The sequence below is a fragment of the Pantherophis guttatus genome, chromosome 1 (genome assembly GCF_059756535.1).
Source record: "Pantherophis guttatus breed Tessera chromosome 1, ASM5975653v1, whole genome shotgun sequence".
In the NCBI taxonomy this organism is placed as follows: domain Eukaryota; kingdom Metazoa; phylum Chordata; class Lepidosauria; order Squamata; family Colubridae; genus Pantherophis; species Pantherophis guttatus.
The window spans coordinates 274,721,582-274,743,467 of NC_142063.1; the positions used below are offsets into that span (position 1 = coordinate 274,721,582).

The window sequence follows — 21,886 nt, forward strand, 5'->3', positions numbered from 1 at the left end:
ACTGACGCCCCAAGATGCCCTCTTTTAGTTTAGATGCTATTTAATTAACTTGGACGTCTTCCCTAATAGTTTTACCCACATTTAAAAATTACAGAATCCACTAAAGAAGGAAAGCTTTTAAGGAAAACTATTTTTCTTAAACCGATGCCTCCAAAAACCCCTTGCATGAATCCATGTATCATTCCCATTAGGCCCATGCATTGGCTGGGGCGGGAAGACGCGGCGCTGCGGGCGACTTCTTCCAGGGACAACTTTCGGAAGGCGGCTTTCACGCCCTCTCTGCCGCCCTTAAGAAATGTGGCGCCCGCAGTAACGGCTCGTGAAGGTTATCCGCGACTGGTATATTGATGACGCAAAAGAGGCGCGCCGCCGGATGAGACGAGCGCGGGGGCACGGCTCAGGTCGGGAGAACTTCTGGAGCGGGTAAGTCGCCAGGCCCGGCAGCGCTGCGCCTTTATTTCTGGCGGGGGGGGGGGGGACACCAGTCTGCCGGCCTCGGGCCCCGAGAGAGGGTCTTATTTAGGGCGCTTCACAAAAGCGGAGGAGGTCTGGGCCAAAAACGGTTGCAGTGCAAACCCTTATGCACCCCACTCTCGGTTACTTCGGGACGTGGAGTCAGCGTGTCCGTTGAGTGTTGCTTGGGGGGGTTGAGTCGCTGCGACGCTTCAATGGGAAAACTCAGGAAGAGGAGCTTTGGTTTCTTTTTTTTTTTTTCCCTTCCTCCCTCCCCCTTCCTTCCCCCCCCCCTCTCTGCCAAGGTGCCAACCTTGAAAAGTCAATGCAATTGATGTTCCCTGTAACTCCTCGGATAGCTGTTGTGTATTCACACGGACCCATCCCTGGGCACGGGGTTAGCCTCTGAAAACTCCCTCCCATAGGGCTAATTTGCAAGAATTGCTCGCCCGTTGAAAGAATATTATCCCTGGGCTGAACAAAGAGGAGGTAGTAGAGTAGGTATGAATGCATGCATGCGTGCCTCTGAAATTCATTCCAGGGGTCATTTGAATGGGTTTTCAGCACTCTCTGAGATGGTTGAAGATGGCTTTGGCTAACATGGATCTATGGCCTGGCCTCTTAAGAATGGCATGGTTTTGCAGTTTTTAGACTTTGCCCTTATGCAAAGTCACCCCATATGTAGGTGGCTACATATGTAATTCATCTTATTCAAAACTTGGTGAGACAGTCCTGCTACGTTTGGGAAAATTTTTGTTAAATGGAACAATGGAATACTGTTCCAAAATTCTTCCCTTAATGGCCCCAAGCAGCCATGAACTTGTTTTCAGTGGCTCTATACTAGTTCAGGTACTTAAATGTAAATGGATCGACCTAACAAAGAAATCAGGTGATTTTTTTACATTGTTGTTTTAAATGTAGTAATTAATAGTAAAGGGATTTTTGAAGTTCAGTGTATCAGACAAATCTACTTGATGCCTTTGAGACTCACCCATTTGCAATTTTCCCCTAAATGCACTTCAAAGGTGTTTATAGGCATCATACCCCCCACTCAAGCTTATTATATTCACGATAGGATCTGTCTGTGGTGGCCAGCTATTTGTAATGGGGAGGAAAGAAAAATCTTATACCACTTCTGTTGTGATCTCTTATCCACTTCTGCAATCTGCTATACATTAGAGACATTCTTCTTATCCTCTTACAGTATTTTAGAAATCACTGCAGAGAAATGGTCACAATGTAGAGATTCTGTGGAAAATGAAAGGGTTAGTTATCCCCAATGAGCATAGTCATACTTTGTTTTCTCATGAAACTGAGAATTAGAGAATAAATTTATATGTTTTAAATGTAGAGGAACTGTAGACTTAATTGTGGCAGTTTAATATTTGCTCTGATTTTATTTGTGTTGATAAAACCAGGAGAAATAGATGAGATTTCTTAATCCCATTTATACTACTGACATATTAGTTTAAATATTAATACCAGTACATACATTCCTCCAAATATTGATAAAATGTAACCAAAGTGTAACTATTCTTGTTTATAGTTCAGTCCTCTGCATGTATAAATTCTATGGTTAATGTTGCTTATAGACACAAAACTATACATTAACCACAAAACAGGAAATGTCCTTTTGAATTTAGAATATTTTGCTGAGGGGTCTTTGGTTTTTTCTGAGCTTGGTTGATTTCTTGCAGAGGTCTCATTATCCAAACTAGTAACATCATCAGTGCTTGCCCTTTCTGTGTTGGTGGGAGTGGTCTTGGAGGGTCTTTGATTGAGCCCTTTAGGGAGGTATTTTGGTCTTTTTTCCTTGTGATTGGTTAAGATTTATTGTCATAGTTTCAACAGGGAAACTGACCATCCTAGAGCAAGCCAAGTCCAAAAATGCTAAAGAATTCTTAGAAGCCTGGCACACTAACAAATTGGCCATCAATATATGTAAACAACATCTACATGTGTGCAAAAGAGACAGTCAACAAGCCAAAAAGGGAACAAAAAATCCAAACACCTCCTCACCATCAATCATCACTCTGATGAGCATAGATTAACACCAAGATTACCATCAGACCAACAATCAAGAAGTAAATGCCCCAATCAAGGAACTGCCAAACAAGATAACAGTAAAAATTCCAACTAAAGAACCTCCAAGACCATTCCTACCAACAGGGCATGCCACTAAACTGAGAGCAAACTCTAGTTCTTACTATTACTGATGTTTAGTTTGAGTAATGAAACTTCTGCAAGAAAACAAGCTTAGAGGACACCAAGGACCCCTCATTTCAAGCCTAAGCTACAAATATTCTCCTTTATTGGAACATTTGCTATATTCCAATAGCAAATTGGAATTTGCTATATTCCAATAGCATTTTTTTAAAAATTTGATTTATATGCCGCCCTTCTCCGGAGACTCAGGGCGGCTTACAATGCGCTAAGCAATAGCCTTCATCCTTTTGTATATTTATACAAAGTCAGCTTATTGCCCCCACAACTGGGTCCTCAATTTACCTACCTTAGAAAGGATGGAAGGCTGAGTCAACCTTGAGCCTGGCGAGATTCGAACCTGCAGTAATTCCAGGCAGCTGGTCTTAATAACAGGGTGCTTTAGACCACTGTACTACCAAGGCTTTTATTGGAATGCTGTCACACCTTGTTCACTTTTGACAGGTAGAATATTTAGATCTTATCTATTTTGGTTACAATTTTTGCAGGTAAAAATTCTTATGGAAAGAGAATTTCTTAAGTATTGATTTATGTTTTAAGCTAGATAACTTTAGATTATTGAAGTTATGTGTCCAATTGAATAAGCATTAAATTTTATTTTTCATTTTCACTACTGCACTGTTAAATCATAATTCTTAAAATAAATGACTCCTCCTAGTAGTGGGAATGACCATTAGTGTAACTTGGCTTCTCTAGTGGGATGACTAAACAAAGTACAGGATTTGTGGTTTATTTAGTGTGTACAAATAGAAAAGTCTTGTGCTACTTTTGTAACAAATTAGAATTTGATAACCATGTTCTTGATTTTTTTATAACTTGTTCTTGGTGGGAGAAAGTGACAAGGATCCTCTTTTCCATTTGTGCTAAATATACAATGAAAGGAGATTTCATGGATTCTTTATCACCTGCTAAAAGGAGTACCACAAAGAGACTGACTGAACTAGTCATGGTAAGCTAGAATTCTTCTGAATACTAGCTAAGAATGACATACAGATGATTTATTTAATTCAACCATGTACAGTAATCCAAAACCCTGGTTAATTGATTCTTGTTTATTAAAGGTGTTAGAATCTTAAGAGTAGGATGGATCCACATAAGCCAATTCATGATTTGTGCAGGAATTCAAATTTAATAATCTCCAATTATTGGTTATGTAGGCTCATCTTAAAATACATTTAGTGAAGAGAATCAGCAGTTTCTCTGGCGGTCAGTTTTCTAGTTGAACTGTTCTTACTGTTAGGAAGATTTTGTAAGTCAAAAATCAGTCTTCCTATAACTTAAATCTGTTATTCTATGTGCAGTACTCTGGACTATAAGTCTTAACTTTCTTCTCCGTAGTGTACTTTCAGGTTTTTGAAGAGTAGTATTTCATTGTTTTATATCCTTATAGCTCGTTCAATCTCTCTTTATTAGTCTTAATTCTAGCCTTGAATCATCCTTATTATGCTTCTGTAAACCAATTTTAATCAGTCTAAATCATTCTTTAAGTGTGCTGTCCAGTATGGGTCACATAAACTCAAAGTGGAGGTTACCTCGTGCAGAATAAAGTATGTAGAACACATACTTCTAGTTGGTTACTATATTTCTATAAATGCACCCTCAATATCAGGCCTGTCCAACCTATGGCCCATGGGCTGCATGTGGCCCTAGACAGTTAGTAAGGTGGCTCCACAAAGTCATAAACTTTTCACATTATGTTATTTATATACATTAATTGTATGTTTTACATGTGGCCCATTACAATTCCTCTTCACTTAATGCAACCCAAGTGGACACCATGCTCAATATTCATTTGCCCTTTTTGCTGCTATATTTATTTCTTCTTTCTGGACTGAATCACTCTTGGGTAATTCAGCAATAGCAAAAAAAATACATCCTTCAGATCACCAGTGGATCAGTGTGTTCTGGGAGTGATCGAACACCAAAGCAGACCTTTTGAGGCCAGAACAACATGTCTTGAAACAGTTACTGCTAAGAATATTTTGATATCTTGTTTTACTCAACCTTTGCATTTAGGCTCTTATCAATTATTTGGAGTAAATAGGCGTTAACTTATGAGCCAGTGTTTCTTAATTTTTTTGTAATTGAAAATTATCCGATAAAACAAACCCTCTCTCTACATTTTTGTCTTTAAAAGCATAAAACATATTTGGGAAGAAATAAGTATAGTTGCATAATGGAGGAATGACTAGGTTCCCATTCCAATGAACCCCCTTTTTTAGATATTTATCATCCTATTTCCTATTTGTACTTTTCTTTTGGAGCTGCTTGTGCAAAATCATAGTGCCACTTAACACAGCACATGTTGACTCATTGTCAGGAACTGTGCTTGAGACCTTTTTACTATAATAAGTTTTCCAAATATTAGTAGTGTGAATAGTGTCTCTTGTATGTTTCATTAAACCAGTTTTTAGCCACTAATCCATTTTTGTAAGCCATTGACTAGTCCTGAACCATGAGGAGGTGGGAGCTGAGGTGATGAACCTACTCTGGCTTGGCAGGCAATAAGCTGAGGCAACAATTTGAGGCAATACGCAGGCTGGTGAATGGAGGAAGGTTGCAACAGGCCACCTCCATGAAACACGGTTCGAGAATCACTGCTATTAAATTGCTGGCACAGGGTAAAAATGAACAATATTTTGTTTTACCTGGCTTTGGATATGTTTACCTCTCCTTGATAAGATTTCTTCTTCTTAATGAGGAAACTTGCCTTATATTCTTGCTCAGGACCATATCCATTTGAATGCAAATATCCATTTGAATGCAAATGTTTCTTTTAAAATAAGGTGTAACTATTCTGATTTTTCTGAGGCATTTTCTAGCTAAATGTATGCAAAGGAATTTGATGTATGCAGGGATATAAGTGAAAGGACTAGGCAAAATCCTTTCTGTCTAGAAATTTGCCTCAAGAGAAGGTGGATGACTTTCTTGTGTGTAATAAAAAATAGGACAGAACTAATTTAAGTATTTTTAATTTACTCAGTAAGTTTTGTTTTTTCTTTTATTACCTCATCTATTTTTAGGTTATTTTGTTTGGTTTGTTCTTCTTTAATAGTTACAATGGAATATAAAAGTAACAAGCTGTGACAAGCTGATTTGCTGTTGCTTGTTATGCTTCCAAAATGTAACTAAATTGTTCCTTAATTCAGGGCACTCCTGAGGCAGGAAAAAGAAACTAAAAGTTAAATGTTTTTTTTATGTGTATAATATGCTTTGTTTTCAAAGTTGAGTCAAGTGGGTAATGTAATTTCTTTTTTTGCTCATTTTCTGTGGAAAAAGCTTGCCACAAACTCTCTTTATGTACTTTTTGCTATAATTTTAAATTTATATTGCACTAATACATTGTTTATTTAAGTGAAAGCTTCAAAGGTAAGATTTATCATGCAGATTTTTAATTGACATTTTGTTATTTAACTATATTTATATGTAATTAATTTCTGAATCCAATGCCTGTGGTGCTGGAAACAGCAAACCTGAAAATAGTGGAAAATCTGTGGAAAATAGTTACTGCAACACAGCAGTAATATATGTCATGAATTTTACTTGAACACAGTAATGTGTGACTTTTTCTCTTTTTCAGGTCTGGAATCTTTATTTTATATACTTGATGTTTTATCAAATATGTCAATACAGACTGCAAACTAGTTTTTGGTATGCTTTAAAGAAAGCTACTTCCTTCAGGTAGATGTTGTGAAGCTTGATTTCTGGATTTAATTTCTGGAAGTAGTCCTCATTTGATTGGACACCCGATTGCTGCAATGGATCAAAACAACAGTTTGCCACCCTATGCTCAGGGTTTAGCATCCCCACAGGTAAAAATATATCAAACTAATGAACTTATTGAAAAACAAAGCTTTCAAAACAGTTTTTAGAGACCTGCAGTGTTGGATGGGTTGTGGATTCCATATTTTTTACCTTCCTTTGCTGTTTCTTTTCCTTGAATTTTAAAACAGTCGTGTTTATAACATCTGTACCTCGATACTAGATTGGTTGCTACTTGCTATGCCAGCCTCTGCAGGTTAAGGCAAGTTTTGGTTAATTCTTATCTCTATCTTTTCAATGGGATCAGTGATGGATATTAAGGCAGTAAGAACCATTTATTGTTATACACTTTTCACTATTGAAACTCCTGGCATGAACAGAACAGTAATTGCTTGACAGACTAATTCCTCAGGTTTATCTGCTTGAGATATACGGACATATTTCTTGATTTTGTCCCTCTATTTTAAGGTTAGAAAGCCTTAAAACCAGAACAGAAAGCATTTTCTCCTCCTTTATTTTTTATATTTTTTCTAATAGTTTTTATTAAAGATTATTTTAATCAAATAAAGCTAATTCAAAAGTCTAATACAAATGTACATTAAAAAAGAAAAAAGTGAGAGAACCTCCCAAAAAACCTAAACAGTAGTAAAAAGAAAAAAAAGGAAACTTTCCCCTTCATCACCGGCAAGTATTATTAGCATTAACAGCTTATCACTTGTCTGTTACAATATAATCAAATACATCTTCATTCCATACCACAAGCCCTTTTCTATCTTCTCTAAATCTTCAGCCCTCCTTATTCAGTCAACAGAGATCCAATAACAAATACCCAAAATACCTAATCACACAATTATATAATCCCCCTTTCCATATAGTCTGAATCCCCTAAAATCTATATTTTGCTTCATTCTGTAAAATGAGTGTTCTCTAATTGTAATCTTTAGTTCCCTCTAGTATCCAAGTTTTAAAGTTTTATGTTTTTTCTAAAAAAAGACATCAAAACAGAAGCATTTTTCCACAGAAAATGTGGGAAATTCTTTATAAATTGATTCCAGAATGAATTTTTTATCTGAAGTCTTAGTCCATTTGTAACTTTTTAAGATCAACATTTTAATCATCTTTTTGCTCTCTCCCTCCCCTGCAAAACAAAAAGTTCCAAAACTTGCAGTTAAAGCTTCTTTTGCTAAGGATGGAAGGAAAATCATTTTGGTGCTCTAAAACTTGTGGAGGCAAGGGTCCCTAATAGCTGCAAAAGAGTTAACAATTTCCAAAAGAAATTAGAAAGTATGTGAACATACTGTCTTTTGAAAGCTGCTGACTATAGTTTGAACCAGATGGCTGTTCTTTCATCTCCCAGAGCTGTAAATCTGATGGAGACTGCTGTCTTGGGGTTTCCTTGCAAGGAGTTGCTGTCTGAAGCACTTGGGCAATCTCATATCCTCTCCTTGTCTGGAGCAGAATTATCATAGAGCCAGTTTGCTCACTAAGCTCTTCATTCCACTGCAGTTGTGAGATCCACTTTTTCTAGACCTGTTCTTCAGTTCATTTCTTCCCTGAAAATCCTTTTCACCGTTCAATTTTTGTGGCCCACTAGAATACTTTTAAATTGTGCTACTTAATTTGGCAGCAAAACCATCCATTTTCACGAACCCAATAAATTATTGGATAAAGACACTGAGGATTAGCTAAAGCATATCTGGTAAAATCAAATTTTGATTGTTTCAATATTGAATTGAATACGAATTTATTAACCAGTAGGTTCCAAAATTAAAATATGGTTGCAAAAGCAGCTTGGTGAATATATATCTATGTTGTATTATATCTTGAACAAAATCCGTTGCATGGTTATTCAGAAGCAAATTGCTCTGCAATTAAACTTGCTTCCAGGATAAATGTGCATTGTATTTCAGTTGTGTTCTATGAGCCATGATGGCGCAATGGTTAGAATGCAATATTGCAGGCTAATTGTGCCCACTGCCAGCAGTTCAATCCTCACCGGCTCAAGGTTGACTCAGCCTTCCATCCTTCCAAGGTTGGTAAGCTGAGAACCTAGATTGTTGGGCAATATGGTGACTGAAAACTGCTTAGAGAGGGCTGTAAAGCACCATGAGGCAGTATATAAGTCTTATTGCTATTGCTATGATATCCAGAATACAGCAGCCATTCTTTAAATAATTCTGTGCATTCCTAATCTTGTTCATGATAGCTCATATATATTGCAACTTTAACTTTTAAAAACTCTATTCATTTTGTAGAGTGCAATGACTCCAGGCATCCCTATTTTTAGTCCTATGATGCCCTATGGCACTGGGCTCACACCTCAACCTGCTCAGAGTACCAACAGTTTATCTATTCTGGAAGAACAACAGAGGCAGCAGCAGCAACAAGCAGCAGCACAGCAGTCCACTTCACAACCAACACAAGCAGCATCTGGTCAAACCCCACAGCTCTTCCACTCACAGACTCTTACAACGGCTCCTTTACCAGGAACCACACCTCTCTACACCTCTCCCATGACTCCCATGACCCCCATAACGCCTGCCACCCCTGCTTCCGAAAGCTCTGGGATTGTACCGCAGCTGCAGTAAGTGCAGATTCCACTCTGCTCACAAATTTATTTTATTTATTATTTATTAGTCCAATTTATATGCCGCCCTTCTCCGTAGACTCAGGACGGCTTACAATGTATTATAGCAATAGCCTGCATTCTTTTATGTATATACCTGCTTATTAGGGCTTTCGGCCCCCCTAAGCGGTGTTGTTCTATACAAAGCTGGCTTATTGCCCCCACAATCCAGGTCCTCAATTTACCTACCTCAAAAGGATGGAAGGTTGAGTCAACCTTGAGCCTGGTGAGATTTGAACTCGCACTAATTGCAGGCAGCTGGCAGCTAAGTGCTAGCACTTAACAGCACTTAGTCTGCTGTACCACAGAGGCTCTTAATCCTGTACAGGTAGTCCTCGACTTAACAGCAGTTCATTTAGTGACCTCTCAAAGTTACAGTGACAGCAAAAAAAGTGACTTATGAATGTTACGGCTGTCGCAGCATCCCCATGACCATGTGACCAAAATTCAGATGCTTGGCAACTGATTCATATTTATGACCGTTGCTGTGTCCCAAGGTCACATGATCTCCTTTTTGCAACCTTCTGACCAGCAGAGTCAATGGGGAATCCAGATTCATTTAACAACTGTATGACTAACTAAACAAATGCAACCATTCACTTAACAACTGTGGCGAAAAAGAAGTTGTAAAATGGGACAAACTCACTTAACAAATGTTTCACTTAGCAACATAAATGTTCTGCTCAATTGTGGTCGTAACTCAAGGATTAGAGCAAGGTTGGCAAGCTGCATTCTTGAGTTCATGCTGCCAAGTGGCTATGCTTCAATTGCATATGTTGCTGTGTTGAATGCTTGACAAGGCCTTTGAAAACAGGTACCTTGGAGGCATTTATTCAGAATGTCAGTGCATTAACTTGGATTTAAAAATACTTTCTTTGATGTCTCTGAGGATTTTTAAGTTTAGATTTTTACTGGTATTGTGGCTTGTAACTAGTGCTCACATGGTTATTCTTGTAATCAGTTTTTGTAGTGTGTCTTTATTTGAAGCTTTTAAGATTACCTAATATATCTCTTAAATTCTCTCCAGGAATATTGTGTCTACAGTAAATCTTGGTTGCAAACTTGACCTCAAAACCATTGCCCTTCGTGCTCGAAATGCTGAATACAATCCCAAGGTAAGATATAATGGAGAGGTGACAATTAATGTTACATTAATCAATGATGATTGTTTGCTATTTTTGCTTCTGATAGCTTACGTGACTTGCTTGCAAAGGAGATTTCTGAGTATGCTTTTTAAATGTAACCAAGAAAAAGATCTTTGGGGCTGCAATAGTAACCTTAAAGAACAATGCCTCTGTGCATTCATGTTGTGTCAAACCATTTTATACTAAAAACTTTACAAAATATATAAGCATTTGTTGTGATATACAGTAGTTTTGGTAAAATAGAAGGTAAAATTTGACAGAAGTACTAAATCCCATTTCTAGTTGGCCATCAAGAATGGTTTACAAAGCTCGCTGGGTTCATACCTCATGCCAAGCAACCTACATTGTGACTTTCCCTTTTGGTAGTAATTGTGGAAAGACGACCTTGTTAACCCTCTTGTAAAAGAAGGCATAGAAACAAGGGCAAAGCTTTGCAATTAAACAAAAATTTTACAAAGTAATGGAATATTACATGAAAACAATAAGTAATTGTTTTCATTTAAGCATTCCTAAAGCAGCCTCTTCCAGAATTAATTTGATGAAAAAGTACTATCTATTCTACTTGAATTCAAACCAAACTTAACAGCAATGTTTTGGCTATCAAGTTTGAGAAATGTGTTCTCCATAAACAAACAAAAGGAATTAATATATTCATTGTATTACATTGTACTGTATTTGTAACTGTAGATGTTTTTATATTTTTTTGAAGTGAAGAATGGAGATTAATGCAACTTCAACTTACTAATTAATGTATGTTTAGGGATTTTTGTTGTTGTACCTTAGTTATAAAAATGTTTGTTCTTTTGTGTTTCAGCGTTTTGCTGCTGTAATTATGAGAATTAGAGAGCCACGTACCACAGCTCTCATATTCAGCTCTGGAAAAATGGTGTGCACAGGAGCTAAAAGGTATGCAAGCCGAAGCAATTGTCTGCAGCATTTAACTTATTAGCATTTGGCCCAACAGATATGGCCATTTGACACAGGTAATCTGTTAAAAACCAGCTAATAGGTATGTAATTTACAAACTCTATGTATATCATTCAGAGTTTCCTTGATGAAATACAATGCATCTTATATTTTTTCAGTGAAGAGCAGTCTAGGCTGGCTGCAAGAAAGTACGCTAGAGTTGTACAGAAGTTGGGCTTTCCTGCAAAATTCTTGGATTTTAAAATTCAAAATATGGTTGGCAGTTGTGATGTAAAATTCCCTATCAGACTTGAGGGATTGGTTCTTACGCATCAACAGTTTAGCAGGTAGGCCAAAAAATTCTGTTATCTTAAATGCATATTGAAAATATTTTCCTTTATGTTTCTCAGTTTTATTTAAAATGTCTTATAGTTGTTTTGGGTCATTTATGTACTTCTTTGAATGTAAAAGAGGGGCAGCCATAGGCAATTCTGATATATCTTTGATGTATAGATAATTTCAAACAATTTTAAATTTGTATAACATTCTGTGCTCAATTCTTCAATACTGAAACAAAAAAGCTTTTTTATTTGAACAAAAAATTGATCATCTGTTGATATGTGTTGGTGTAATATGTATTAGTGTAATTTAAATCCTTAAGAGTAGTAATGGAAAGTAGATGAGATACATTGCTATTTGAGCAACTCTAAAAGTGAAAACTGAATTTCACACAGTATAGAATTGGAAATAGTTCAATAATTCTTATGTGCAGCTTAGTATATTTTTGCCTGAAAGTTTTGTATTGAGAAATTAGCACTAATAATGAAAAAGTACAGATAGACCCTGGGGTACGTAAGACATGACATAATATCATCCCAGTTTAATCCACATGTGGCAGAAGGAAAAAACGCATTTCTATTCTGAGCAAATACTTTGATCAATCTACATTAGCTTTACATTTTGCTTACATTTAACTTTTCTTTCAGTTACGAACCAGAATTGTTTCCTGGTTTAATCTACAGAATGATCAAACCAAGAATTGTACTGCTCATATTTGTTTCTGGAAAGGTAGTTTTAACAGGTAAGCCATATTTGAAATTACTGTGCAAACAGAAAAGTACCCAACAAAGATTTCAAATAGCTAATTAACAAATACAAATATATTAATGAATTCATGTGTGCCTTTTTTGTACTTTATTATAATATACTATTTTTTTTACCTGAATATTTTTATTTGACCTGTAGTGTTAACATGTTGCAGCAATTAAATGTGTTAATATGCCTTTAAAGACCACTCAGAAAATACACTTGGTACAAAATACAGCCATGTCACTTGCTAATTGGTGTTGGATGCAGTAAACATACCACACTTGTGTACAGGCCCAGTCTTGGCTGCCTATAGGTTTCCAGGTGCAATTTAGAATGCAAGCTTTGTCTGATGAAGTCCTATATGGCTGCGTGCTGCAGGGCCTGTGGAACTGCCTCTTTCAACAGAATCCGATTGTTGGTAGCTCCACATTACCATGGAATTGAGAAGGAAATGCTTTTCTGCTATGGCTTGTTTTGTGGAATAGACTTCGACTACCTGGTGGCCTTCGGAGATTAAGCAGATTAAAAAGCCTTCCAGAGGGCTTTTTAACTAGCACCCTAGGAATTGTTCATATTGCCCCAGTTTAAAATAAATGTTAAGTATTGTTTTATCACCAGATAGTGATGACGAGGGCATGGGTTACTGCCAAAGGTCCTCCTATGGAATCCAGCTCTACCTGCTGAGCAAAAGCTCTATGAATTTGGTGCACAGGTTTGAATTATGAGCAATTTCCACATATACAATTTGTTAATGCTTTCTTAAGAAAATTAGAAAACTAATGATAATGGTAGCCATAGAATCTCTGAACGTAGTGGTTAAATATACTCCTCTTTCTTTTTAGGTGCAAAAGTCAGAGGTGAAATTTATGAAGCATTTGAAAATATTTATCCTATTTTAAAAGGATTCAGAAAAACGACGTAACAGTTCCATGTGCTTATTCATGAACCCGGAGCACATTTTTAAAGGTATTGATTATGGCACAGCAGTAACACACACATCAGGACTTGGAATATTTTCCCAGATAGTGCCTCTTTCCCTGTTTTTCATGGGAAGGGAACATATCATTGTGTGTTTCGTCTGCACTAAGTTACTGTGCATTGCTTCACCGTGTTCTCACACAAGAAAAACTGAGCTTATTTATATTTATGGCTCTTAAAATGGCTAATTTTTAAAATCTGAGAGTCTTATGCTGACAAGCTGGCTAAACTGTATTATCCAACATTTAAAACTCTGGGGTTACTTACAGTATTCTTTCAACCGTGGATTTTATAATCAGAAACGTTAATTTTATGCTTTTAGACCTACTTCCACATTCCCTACATTTCCAGTGTTCAGCAGGACAGAAACTTTGCTAGTGAAGACAGATGGCTGTATATATTTCTCATTTTGTGAAGCAATTCTAAATGTATAATTACTTGACTAAATAATTTGAATAGTAAAATTTGTGGTCAAACTTTGCTTTTGCTGTTTTAATGTGCTAACTGCATGCATATAGCTAAAATAACTTGATTTTTATAAGATTTTTATTAACAATCCAGTATTAAAATAATGTTTTGCCATTTCAGTTATTTTTGTGTTGTTTCTTAATAGTGTCTTAGTTTCAGGACCTTATCTCCAAGAGGACTTACAGCTACAGTATAACATTTTTCCCTCCAGTATTAACGAGGAAGAATGGGTTAATGATAGAAATAGCTTGTTTCCAATTGGTTTTTTCCATTATCAAAAACAAACAAAAAAAAATCATGAAGCAGACCAGGTGCTGTAGTAGAAGGGAACATGAATTCTGTATATCTAAAGATATCATGTCAACATATCCCACCCGCACTACTGTATTCCTACTAGGTAGGGGTGGAGAGTGATTTATATACATTTAAGTACAAAAGAAAAAAACATTTCTTCCTCATCCCTCCTCCTCTATAAAGCTAGTAGGTGAATTTCAGATATAATTTCTCTTCACCTTCCTTCCCTTCCCTCCCTCCTTCTCTTAGAATGGCCAAGGAGAGGTTGAGCCATTCAATACCAAAATGACAAGACTTTGCCTCCATCATTATTTTTAGTATGAACTGATCAATAATTTCAATAAATGAGTGATTTCAGACCACAGCCAATGAAAGGATGGGACAGACTGTATTCAGAAATATACATAGCAGCTTATTTTCATTTTTTTTTATTGAATTACATTGCAAATTATCATGGAAACTTTGAACTCAAAAGTAAAGCTTCCTATCTATTTGCACTTCAAGACTCATCCCATTGGTTTATTTCCACCGCAGTGACAAATATCCACTATTCATTTTATGACTTGTCAACTACAAGCCAACCAATTTCTTAATGAAAACAACCTTTTCTAACAGGATGAATGTGAAAATTCTAGACTCTTGAATGAGTGGATGTCTTCTCAGATATGAACAGCATATTCCAACCAACATGCTGAAGAATATTATTTTAAAAAATTGCTTGCTTTGCTTTTTTACTAACCTGTATGTTTCAAAGATGCTAATCTTTTATTTCCATTTCTCATCAAAGAAACTAAAGAATCAGTTCTTGGATGGGATGATCTCACTATAGTGTTCCATAGTTATATAATGGAATAAACTATGAATTCCATATTTCGAATTTCATTCTATACCTGGTTTTCCCAAAGCTTTCCTGGTTTGTTAAATTATATTTCAAAGTAATTAGTCCTTTGAACCAGACTATATTACCATTACCATGTTTCCTCCAAAATAAGACCCGGTCTTAAATTAATTTTTGCTCCAAAAGACGCATTATGGCTTATTTTCCGGTTAGGTCTTATTTTGGGGGAAATACAGTACCAAATGCCTCCGTCTGATGACAATCTTAACTGGGGTTTATTTTTGGAGTAGGGTAGGGCTTATATTATGAGCATTCTGAAAAATCATGCTAGGGGTTATTTTCCGGTTTGGTGTTATTTTCAGGGAAACAGGGTACTTACATTCTACTTCAGGATATATATCATTCTAAGGCAGCATCCAAAATGAGCACAATGAAAAATAAGTGATGAGGATCTCGCCCAAAATGCAACTGATGGTAATGGTTATGGGACAGGAGCAAATTCACCTACAGCAAATTCTGACAGGCTCTTAAGATCCTTCACCAAGGGTGGCAGTGGGAATGGTCTCAGGAATGAGTGGAGGAAAATAAATAGTGGAAACAACAATTCATTTCTCACTTGATTGTTTATTATAGTGAATGTATCACATCATGTCTATCATGATTTGATTTTTTTCACTTCAAAGTTCTAGTAAAATGATCACCTCTGTAGTCTCATGGCGATCGTTGTTAGCTTGAATATAAAAGGTCAGAAAAAATTATGATACGGAAGAAAATTATCTCACTGTTTAAGCTTTGCAGAAATTAAACAGAATTGGAAATGTCCTGCTTCCAGATGAACTCTTCAGCGTAGTGGTTTCCGAGATCACAATTCACAGCACATGTGTAGATAGCCAGTGTTCCCCAGTCAATGCTTTCTCCAAGACTGTCAACGTTTAAGTGAGCTAGAAGCTGCGGCATCACCTTAAACAGACAAGATACTTTAAGTAAGCTTTTAAAACTAAGCGGTCAAATCACTTTAATCTATAACCAGAAAGCTCAGTGTATTATTGTATTATCAATTTTTTAAAACATCCAAGAGAAAAGTAGACAAAGAAATTGTGTTAAAAAGCAGCTTTATGGCCTTTTATGTGCAGTCCTGCCAAACGTCCATACCTGGAATTCAAATACTCTTTTACTACCACATTGACAGTTGGGAATATCTGAGTCCTGAGGAACATTTAACCCTGAAATCCAGATGGGCCCTTCTCCATTTCTGCAGTATCTGATAACCTGAAATTCAAGAAGAATTAGAATTGAAAATAAAATTATGTTGATTTTGTAGGAGTATATATCATACGAACTAAGAAATTCTTCTTCCCTTTTTCAATTGACAGAAGTATCTTGTATTAAATGCTGATTTCTATGTACCATGTAATTACTTAAGGTGCAGGATTGTATGAAGCATGCTTCCACTAAAGTGATTATCATCTTGGTAGTTTCCCCCCCAAACCTGTTCTAGTTTCCATAAGCCATTGTAAAGGGTTAATAAGTGCATCACCATCTTGCATTCTATCCTTCTATGTGCAGAGCTTAACAATGACGTGAATATGGAGCCTCTACTATTAACTATAAAAGCCATATTTTGAAGCTCAGGCTTTTTGGGTTTCAAATTCCAATTTTGGCAAATGGAAATGACAACTAGTCCAAGACTGCATGATTCCCTTTTTTGGTTAAGACATAGCTGAAGGATGAGGCATAGTATGCACACATTTGTTAATGTTTTACATTGATTTAGTATGTTGTGGCCTTTGTCTTACTAGCATTTCCATGCAGAATGGTACTAATGGCTCAATTTCCAACATCCAACTCTTTTAAGTTTCATTTAATTTGTTGTAGTCTCCATCTAAATATTTTGGTAGCACAAAGTACAAAATTAATTCAAAGTGACAAAATTCTGGGCTGGATTATTCATATCCCATTCCCATAGTAATACATCAGTATAAAGCATGAATGGACATGAAAAATACATTTAAAACACCTGTTCTGGTTCCAAAGATATTCTTTCTTTGAATATTTGAAAAATTCTATCTTCCGGAGTTTCATGTTTTGCCATCATCTCCAAGGACATGTCCTCTAATAATTCAGAAGCTTCATCTGGGGAAAAAAATACAGTATTTAAGTTGTACTGTTGAAATATTGTTAAAAAATGATTTTGGCTCAGTCTCTAAGGGATGCGTCAGTATTCATGCAATTTGATTTTTTAAAAAAACTTTATCAACAACGAAAAATATTGTGTCCATCTTAGAAGCTTGCAAAAAAAAAAAAAAAAAAAGGAGAGAATGAGATCTGTGTTGTGGAGAGCCAGACTGCTAATTGATGTTACAAGACTCTTCTCTTTTCATCTGAACTGGAATAGGAGAATTTGGTGGTATTTTTTAAAAACCAATGCTAAATCCATTTTACAACTTCTGTTACTGTTCTGTATCTACTTTCAATGTCAAAATGAGAGGAAAATGAACCAGATGTTTTTAGCAATTACACTCCAACACATTTCTGACACAACATACTTATATGTCAGAACTGTATTGGAGTGTAATTCCAGAGTCTGAGGCTACTTTTAAGCAAAGTAAAAAAAAAATTTTTTTGAAAAAAATCTCTGTCATTTGGAAGCTGAAGGGCAGATCTATACATTCTTTAAGATATACTTCAATTTAAAATAAACATTTAAAAAACAGCATTGAAACATGGACTCATTCATATTTCTTACTAGATTACCTGTTGTTGTGTCCTCATTTTTGCCTAAAATTTCCTGCTCTGTATCATTGACAATAGCAGAATCCAACTCCTCATGTTCTCTTACAATTTCATACTCGGGGAACAGAAATTTATGATCTGGAATTACATCTTCTGTAAAACAAGAAGCCAATTCTTCATTTACTTTCTCCTAAATTTTATTATTATACAATTGTCAGAGGGTGGAGAAAAGGCAGGAATTTTCCAGACAAGCCCCATTCTCCATTTATAATGATATTGACTATATACTATGGCTTTATTTTAACAGTACAGACACAGCCTTAAACCAAAAAAATTCAAATAGAATTTTCACATATCTATTCCACTCCCTCTCTCAACTACATTTTGTGCTTTCACTTCTTGGCTCACTTGTATCCCAGGGAAGTTAATGAGAACAGGGAAAAATGACTTGATTATAGCATCTTTGTGAAGTTGTCTTCGCTAATCTGGTCTCCAAAAATGACAACCCTTTCTACCAAATAGTTTGTTTCTCGGTTCTCTGAGTCCTGTTTACTCCTCCCTGACACAACTTTCAATCCATACCACCTAGAATGATGTGTGAGCTTCAGAGAGCCAAATCAACCCTTTTAAAAAGAACAATGGATTGATGTTTTAAAGAATGACAATTCTTCCAAAAAGTTTTAAAGCAAACTACTGTTTTGGCTAAAGCTCCCAAATAAACAACCACTGGGGAAGCAGCAAATAGGGGAAGCAGCAAATAGGGCCCTATAGCATGGCAGGGCCAACTGGAGTTGACAATGCTAACCCTAGCATTTTTGCTTTTAAAAAAGAATAACATTAAACAAAATAATACTTATAAAACCACCAGCTAAGCCATTAGCTAGGCACATAGATAACTCTGTTCATTATTTTTCCTTTAGAAATCTTTTAAAGAACACGGTGCTTATTTAAGAAAGATACCAACAGAGGGCTTTAAAAGGGCATTGCCATATAAAATTATTAATCCTCTTCCAATTCTTTAGAACTACTAACATAGAAAATAAACTCTTACAATCAGAGTGCTAATGCACACAAATCAAGGGACTATATCTTCCAACATAACATTCTTTTTTAAAAAAATATTTTTATTCAATATTTTTAACCTTTAAAATCACAATTACACTATTACAGCTTTCCATTATTGGTCAACATAACATTCTTATATTTATTATATTCTATATTATTATTTTGGTGACGGTTCAAGAGTTTTTCTAGCTACCTACCAGGCTGCAAACATGATACCTTATGTCCTGCTTTCCAATCTTTGATCTGATGGTCTTTGCTACAATAATGAGCCTTATGACATTTGGAACATGTGCTGGGTCCCAAACAACCACAAACTCTGCAAAGCATAGCTCCGCATTTTAGCTGCAGATTCACAGAAGGTAACTCTTCCAAAGGTGGCTCTTCAGGTGGTGGATTATAAGAATAAGTATCATTCTTTCTTGGAAGCTGATTCCTAAAAACTTAAATGAGGGGAAAAATTATTATCTAACAAAAATAAGCATGCCATACTACTCTTATGTAATTCTAGTTTAGTCTCTGCCCACAATGTGCCAAAACAATACACTGGGGTGCCATGGGATTAACCTTTGTGCATTCTATTTAATTCTTGAAGGCCTTATAGAAAAAATATTGTCAAGAATATAGAATAGAATAGGCAGCATATAAATGAAATATTTTGCCACACTAATATTTATTTCATTCACTTCCTTGCTACATTTTTACATATTGTTTTGTATTGCCCTGGAACTTCTGTCTCCTATCTTCCTCTGCTCAAAGCCAGAATCATCTTTAGTACATCCTTTTGGCAAGACCATGCAGAAGGCGAGATCTGTAGCATGGTTGGTGATAACCTGGGGAGAGCCAGCTGAATGAAGAAACTGCATTCTTTGAGGGGGCTGGCCAAAATTTTTGGTAAACAATCCAAAAGAATCAGGTTGTGGATGCTCCACTGCTTAAGAAAGCTTGGGCAGCTGACAGAACACGTGATCATGTTCCTTTATGAAAAAGTTGCTAGGTGGCACTTCAAAGAACTCCTTTGCATAGACATATCAACTGCTCTTTTTTGCTCTTTTGGATGTTCAAGATATAACCAAGACATACTTTCACACAATTATTTATATTATTTATATATTGGTATATGCAGTGTAGAAGTTATATTACAAGGCAACAGTTTTATGGGTGCTTAACTTTTAATACATGAACTGTGTCCTGTTTCAGACAATTCACTTCTGGAAAGGCAAAGTGAAATGGTCTGGGAGAAAAATAAATGATCCAGAGTGTTTAGGAATCACCTCTGCAATGAGACATTGGACCCGTTTCTATAAACCTGATTTAGTAAATATTTATGAATTAACCCCAAAAGAGACCATGATAATCCACTGTTGTACCTGAAGAGCTGCAGTAGCCTCCTTTAATATGCTCATAGTGACCTAACTCAATAGTCTATCCTGGAGTTCAGAAAAAAAGCCATATTTTATTAGAAAAAGGGTGGTAGAAATGCTTTGCATATATAAGGTCCACTATTAATCTCTGAGCACAAGAAGGTGAGACTCCCCAGCTTGTGGGTGCTCCATCAATGGAGATTTCTAAGAAGAGGTTGAATCACACCATCTGTCTGAAATGGTACAGTCTCCTACTTGAGCTACAAAATTGAAGAAGATGTAAGTTAGACTAGAAGACCTCCAAGGTCCCATCCAACTCTGTTCTTCTGTACACCATTCTGAGAACTGGCTTACCAAAACAGTCTTTTTTGCATCTTGAAACCCACAGTATCTGACTTGATTTTATTACCAGCTATTAACAAGCCACTTCCACTTCCGTTTCCTTTACAGGAGGCAGCCCGCTTGCACGCTCTCTGCAGATGTTTAAGTAACTCCCAAGTGAACATGCAGAAGAATAGAATAGAATAGAATAGAGTAGAGTAGAGTAGAGTAGAGTAGAGTAGAGTAGAGTAGAGTAGAGTAGAGTAGAGTAGAGTAGAGTAGAGTAGAGTAGAGTAGAGTAGAGTAGAGTAGAGTAGAGTAGAGTAGAGTAGAGTAGAGTAGAATACAATAGAATTCTTTATTGGCCAAGTGTGATTGGACACACAAGGAATTTATCTTTGGTGCTACGCTCTCAGTGTACATAAAAGAAAAGATACGTTCATCAAGAATCATAAGGTACAACACTTAATGATAGTCTTAGGGTACAAATAAGCAATCAGGAAACAATGTCAATATAAATCGTAAGGATACAAGCAACAAAGTTACAGTCATAAGTGGGAGGAAATGGGTGATGGGAACGATGAGATTATTAATAGTAGTGCAGATTTAGTAACTAGTTTGACAGTGTTGAGGGAATTATTTGTTTAGCAGATACTATACATGCATGCATACATACAGATACACACACGCCTGCGCGTGGAACGCTCGAGGTGTGTCGTCCCAATCGGGGTTTGCGCCCCCCCCCCGACTCTTTCTCGGGTGGGACTCTTGCAAAGGACGATTTCCCCACCCACGTGCAGCACCCCCTCACCTCTCAGGCTGCCCGGGGCTGAGCCGGCGGAGCGGTAGCAAGAAGGCTGGCGGCAGCCGAAGAGGAAGAGGCTCCTGTGGAAGGCCTCGGCACCCTCTTGCACCGGCGCGTAGAGCTGCAAGAGGAAAGCGCACGGCTGCCCGCACACGCCGCACCGCAGCTCGGAGGGCCCCGGCAACCCGGCTTCGCCCAGCCAAGCCGGCCTGCCTCCGACCTTGCAAGGGAATTGGTCACTGCGCAGCCGCCAAGGTGCCGCTTCTTCCACGAAGCCCAACTCGACCTGGTGCGAGCACATTCTTTCCTTTTCTTTTTTTTTTTTTTTTAAGCAATCGGCGGCGGCGGCAGCAGCAGCAGATCCCAGAAGCGGCGGAAGAAGTCAGCAGCCGGGCGAGAGGAGCGAGCGCCTCTAGCGGGGCGGCGGCTTCTCTGTCCCGGTCCCGCTGCACTTCGCAGTCGGTTCCCAAGTTCAGCACGTAGCAAGTGTGGGCAACGATGGCCATTTTACGACCTGTGGACTTCAATTCCCAGAATTCCTGAGATAGCCAAGCTGGCTCAGGAATTCTGGGAGTTGAAGTCCATAGGTTGTAAAAGGGCCACAATTGCCCACCCCTGAACTATGGCAATTTAGGACCCGTGGACTTCAAATCCCAGAATTCCTGAGGTAGCCAAGCTGGCTCAGGAATTCTGGGAGTTGAAGTCCACAGGTTGTAAAAGGGCCACACACAGTTGCCCACCCCTGCCATAGTTGCTCATCCCTTGGCATAGAGCAGGGATCTCCAATCTTGGCAACTTTTAAGACTTGTGGACTTCAGC

The 21,886-nt window shown here is 37.2% G+C and overlaps 2 protein-coding genes across 4 annotated transcripts; one reads left to right on the forward strand and one right to left on the reverse strand.

The window, feature by feature from the left end:
- The first annotated feature begins 343 nt into the window (after positions 1 to 343).
- Positions 344 to 13,769, forward strand: TBP (TATA-box binding protein). Of its 2 annotated transcripts, none has more exons than XM_034428390.2 (8): positions 344 to 423; positions 6,257 to 6,488; positions 8,694 to 9,022; positions 10,092 to 10,179; positions 11,024 to 11,115; positions 11,295 to 11,462; positions 12,102 to 12,196; positions 13,047 to 13,769. In XM_034428390.2, the coding sequence occupies exons 2-8, from the start codon at positions 6,435 to 6,437 to the stop codon at positions 13,124 to 13,126; spliced, it is 906 nt and encodes a 301-aa protein (XP_034284281.1). In that variant the 5' UTR covers positions 344 to 423; positions 6,257 to 6,434; the 3' UTR covers positions 13,127 to 13,769. The 2 variants fall into 2 exon arrangements, with proteins under 2 accessions (XP_034284281.1, XP_034284280.1); XM_034428389.3 differs by having other exon boundaries at positions 353 to 3,625.
- A 1,617-nt stretch (positions 13,770 to 15,386) lies between these two features.
- PDCD2 (programmed cell death 2) lies at positions 15,387 to 21,501 on the reverse strand. Of its 2 annotated transcripts, none has more exons than XM_034428386.3 (6): positions 21,074 to 21,501; positions 18,778 to 19,020; positions 17,537 to 17,668; positions 16,800 to 16,915; positions 15,935 to 16,051; positions 15,387 to 15,742 (listed from the first exon to the last, which is right to left on the reverse strand). In XM_034428386.3, exons 1-6 carry the CDS (start codon positions 21,366 to 21,368, stop codon positions 15,584 to 15,586), a joined length of 1,062 nt encoding a protein of 353 aa, XP_034284277.2. In that variant the 5' UTR covers positions 21,369 to 21,501; the 3' UTR covers positions 15,387 to 15,583. The 2 variants fall into 2 exon arrangements, with proteins under 2 accessions (XP_034284277.2, XP_034284278.2); XM_034428387.3 differs by lacking the exon at positions 21,074 to 21,501 and adding an exon at positions 20,351 to 20,516.
- Positions 21,502 to 21,886: the final 385 nt, after the last annotated feature.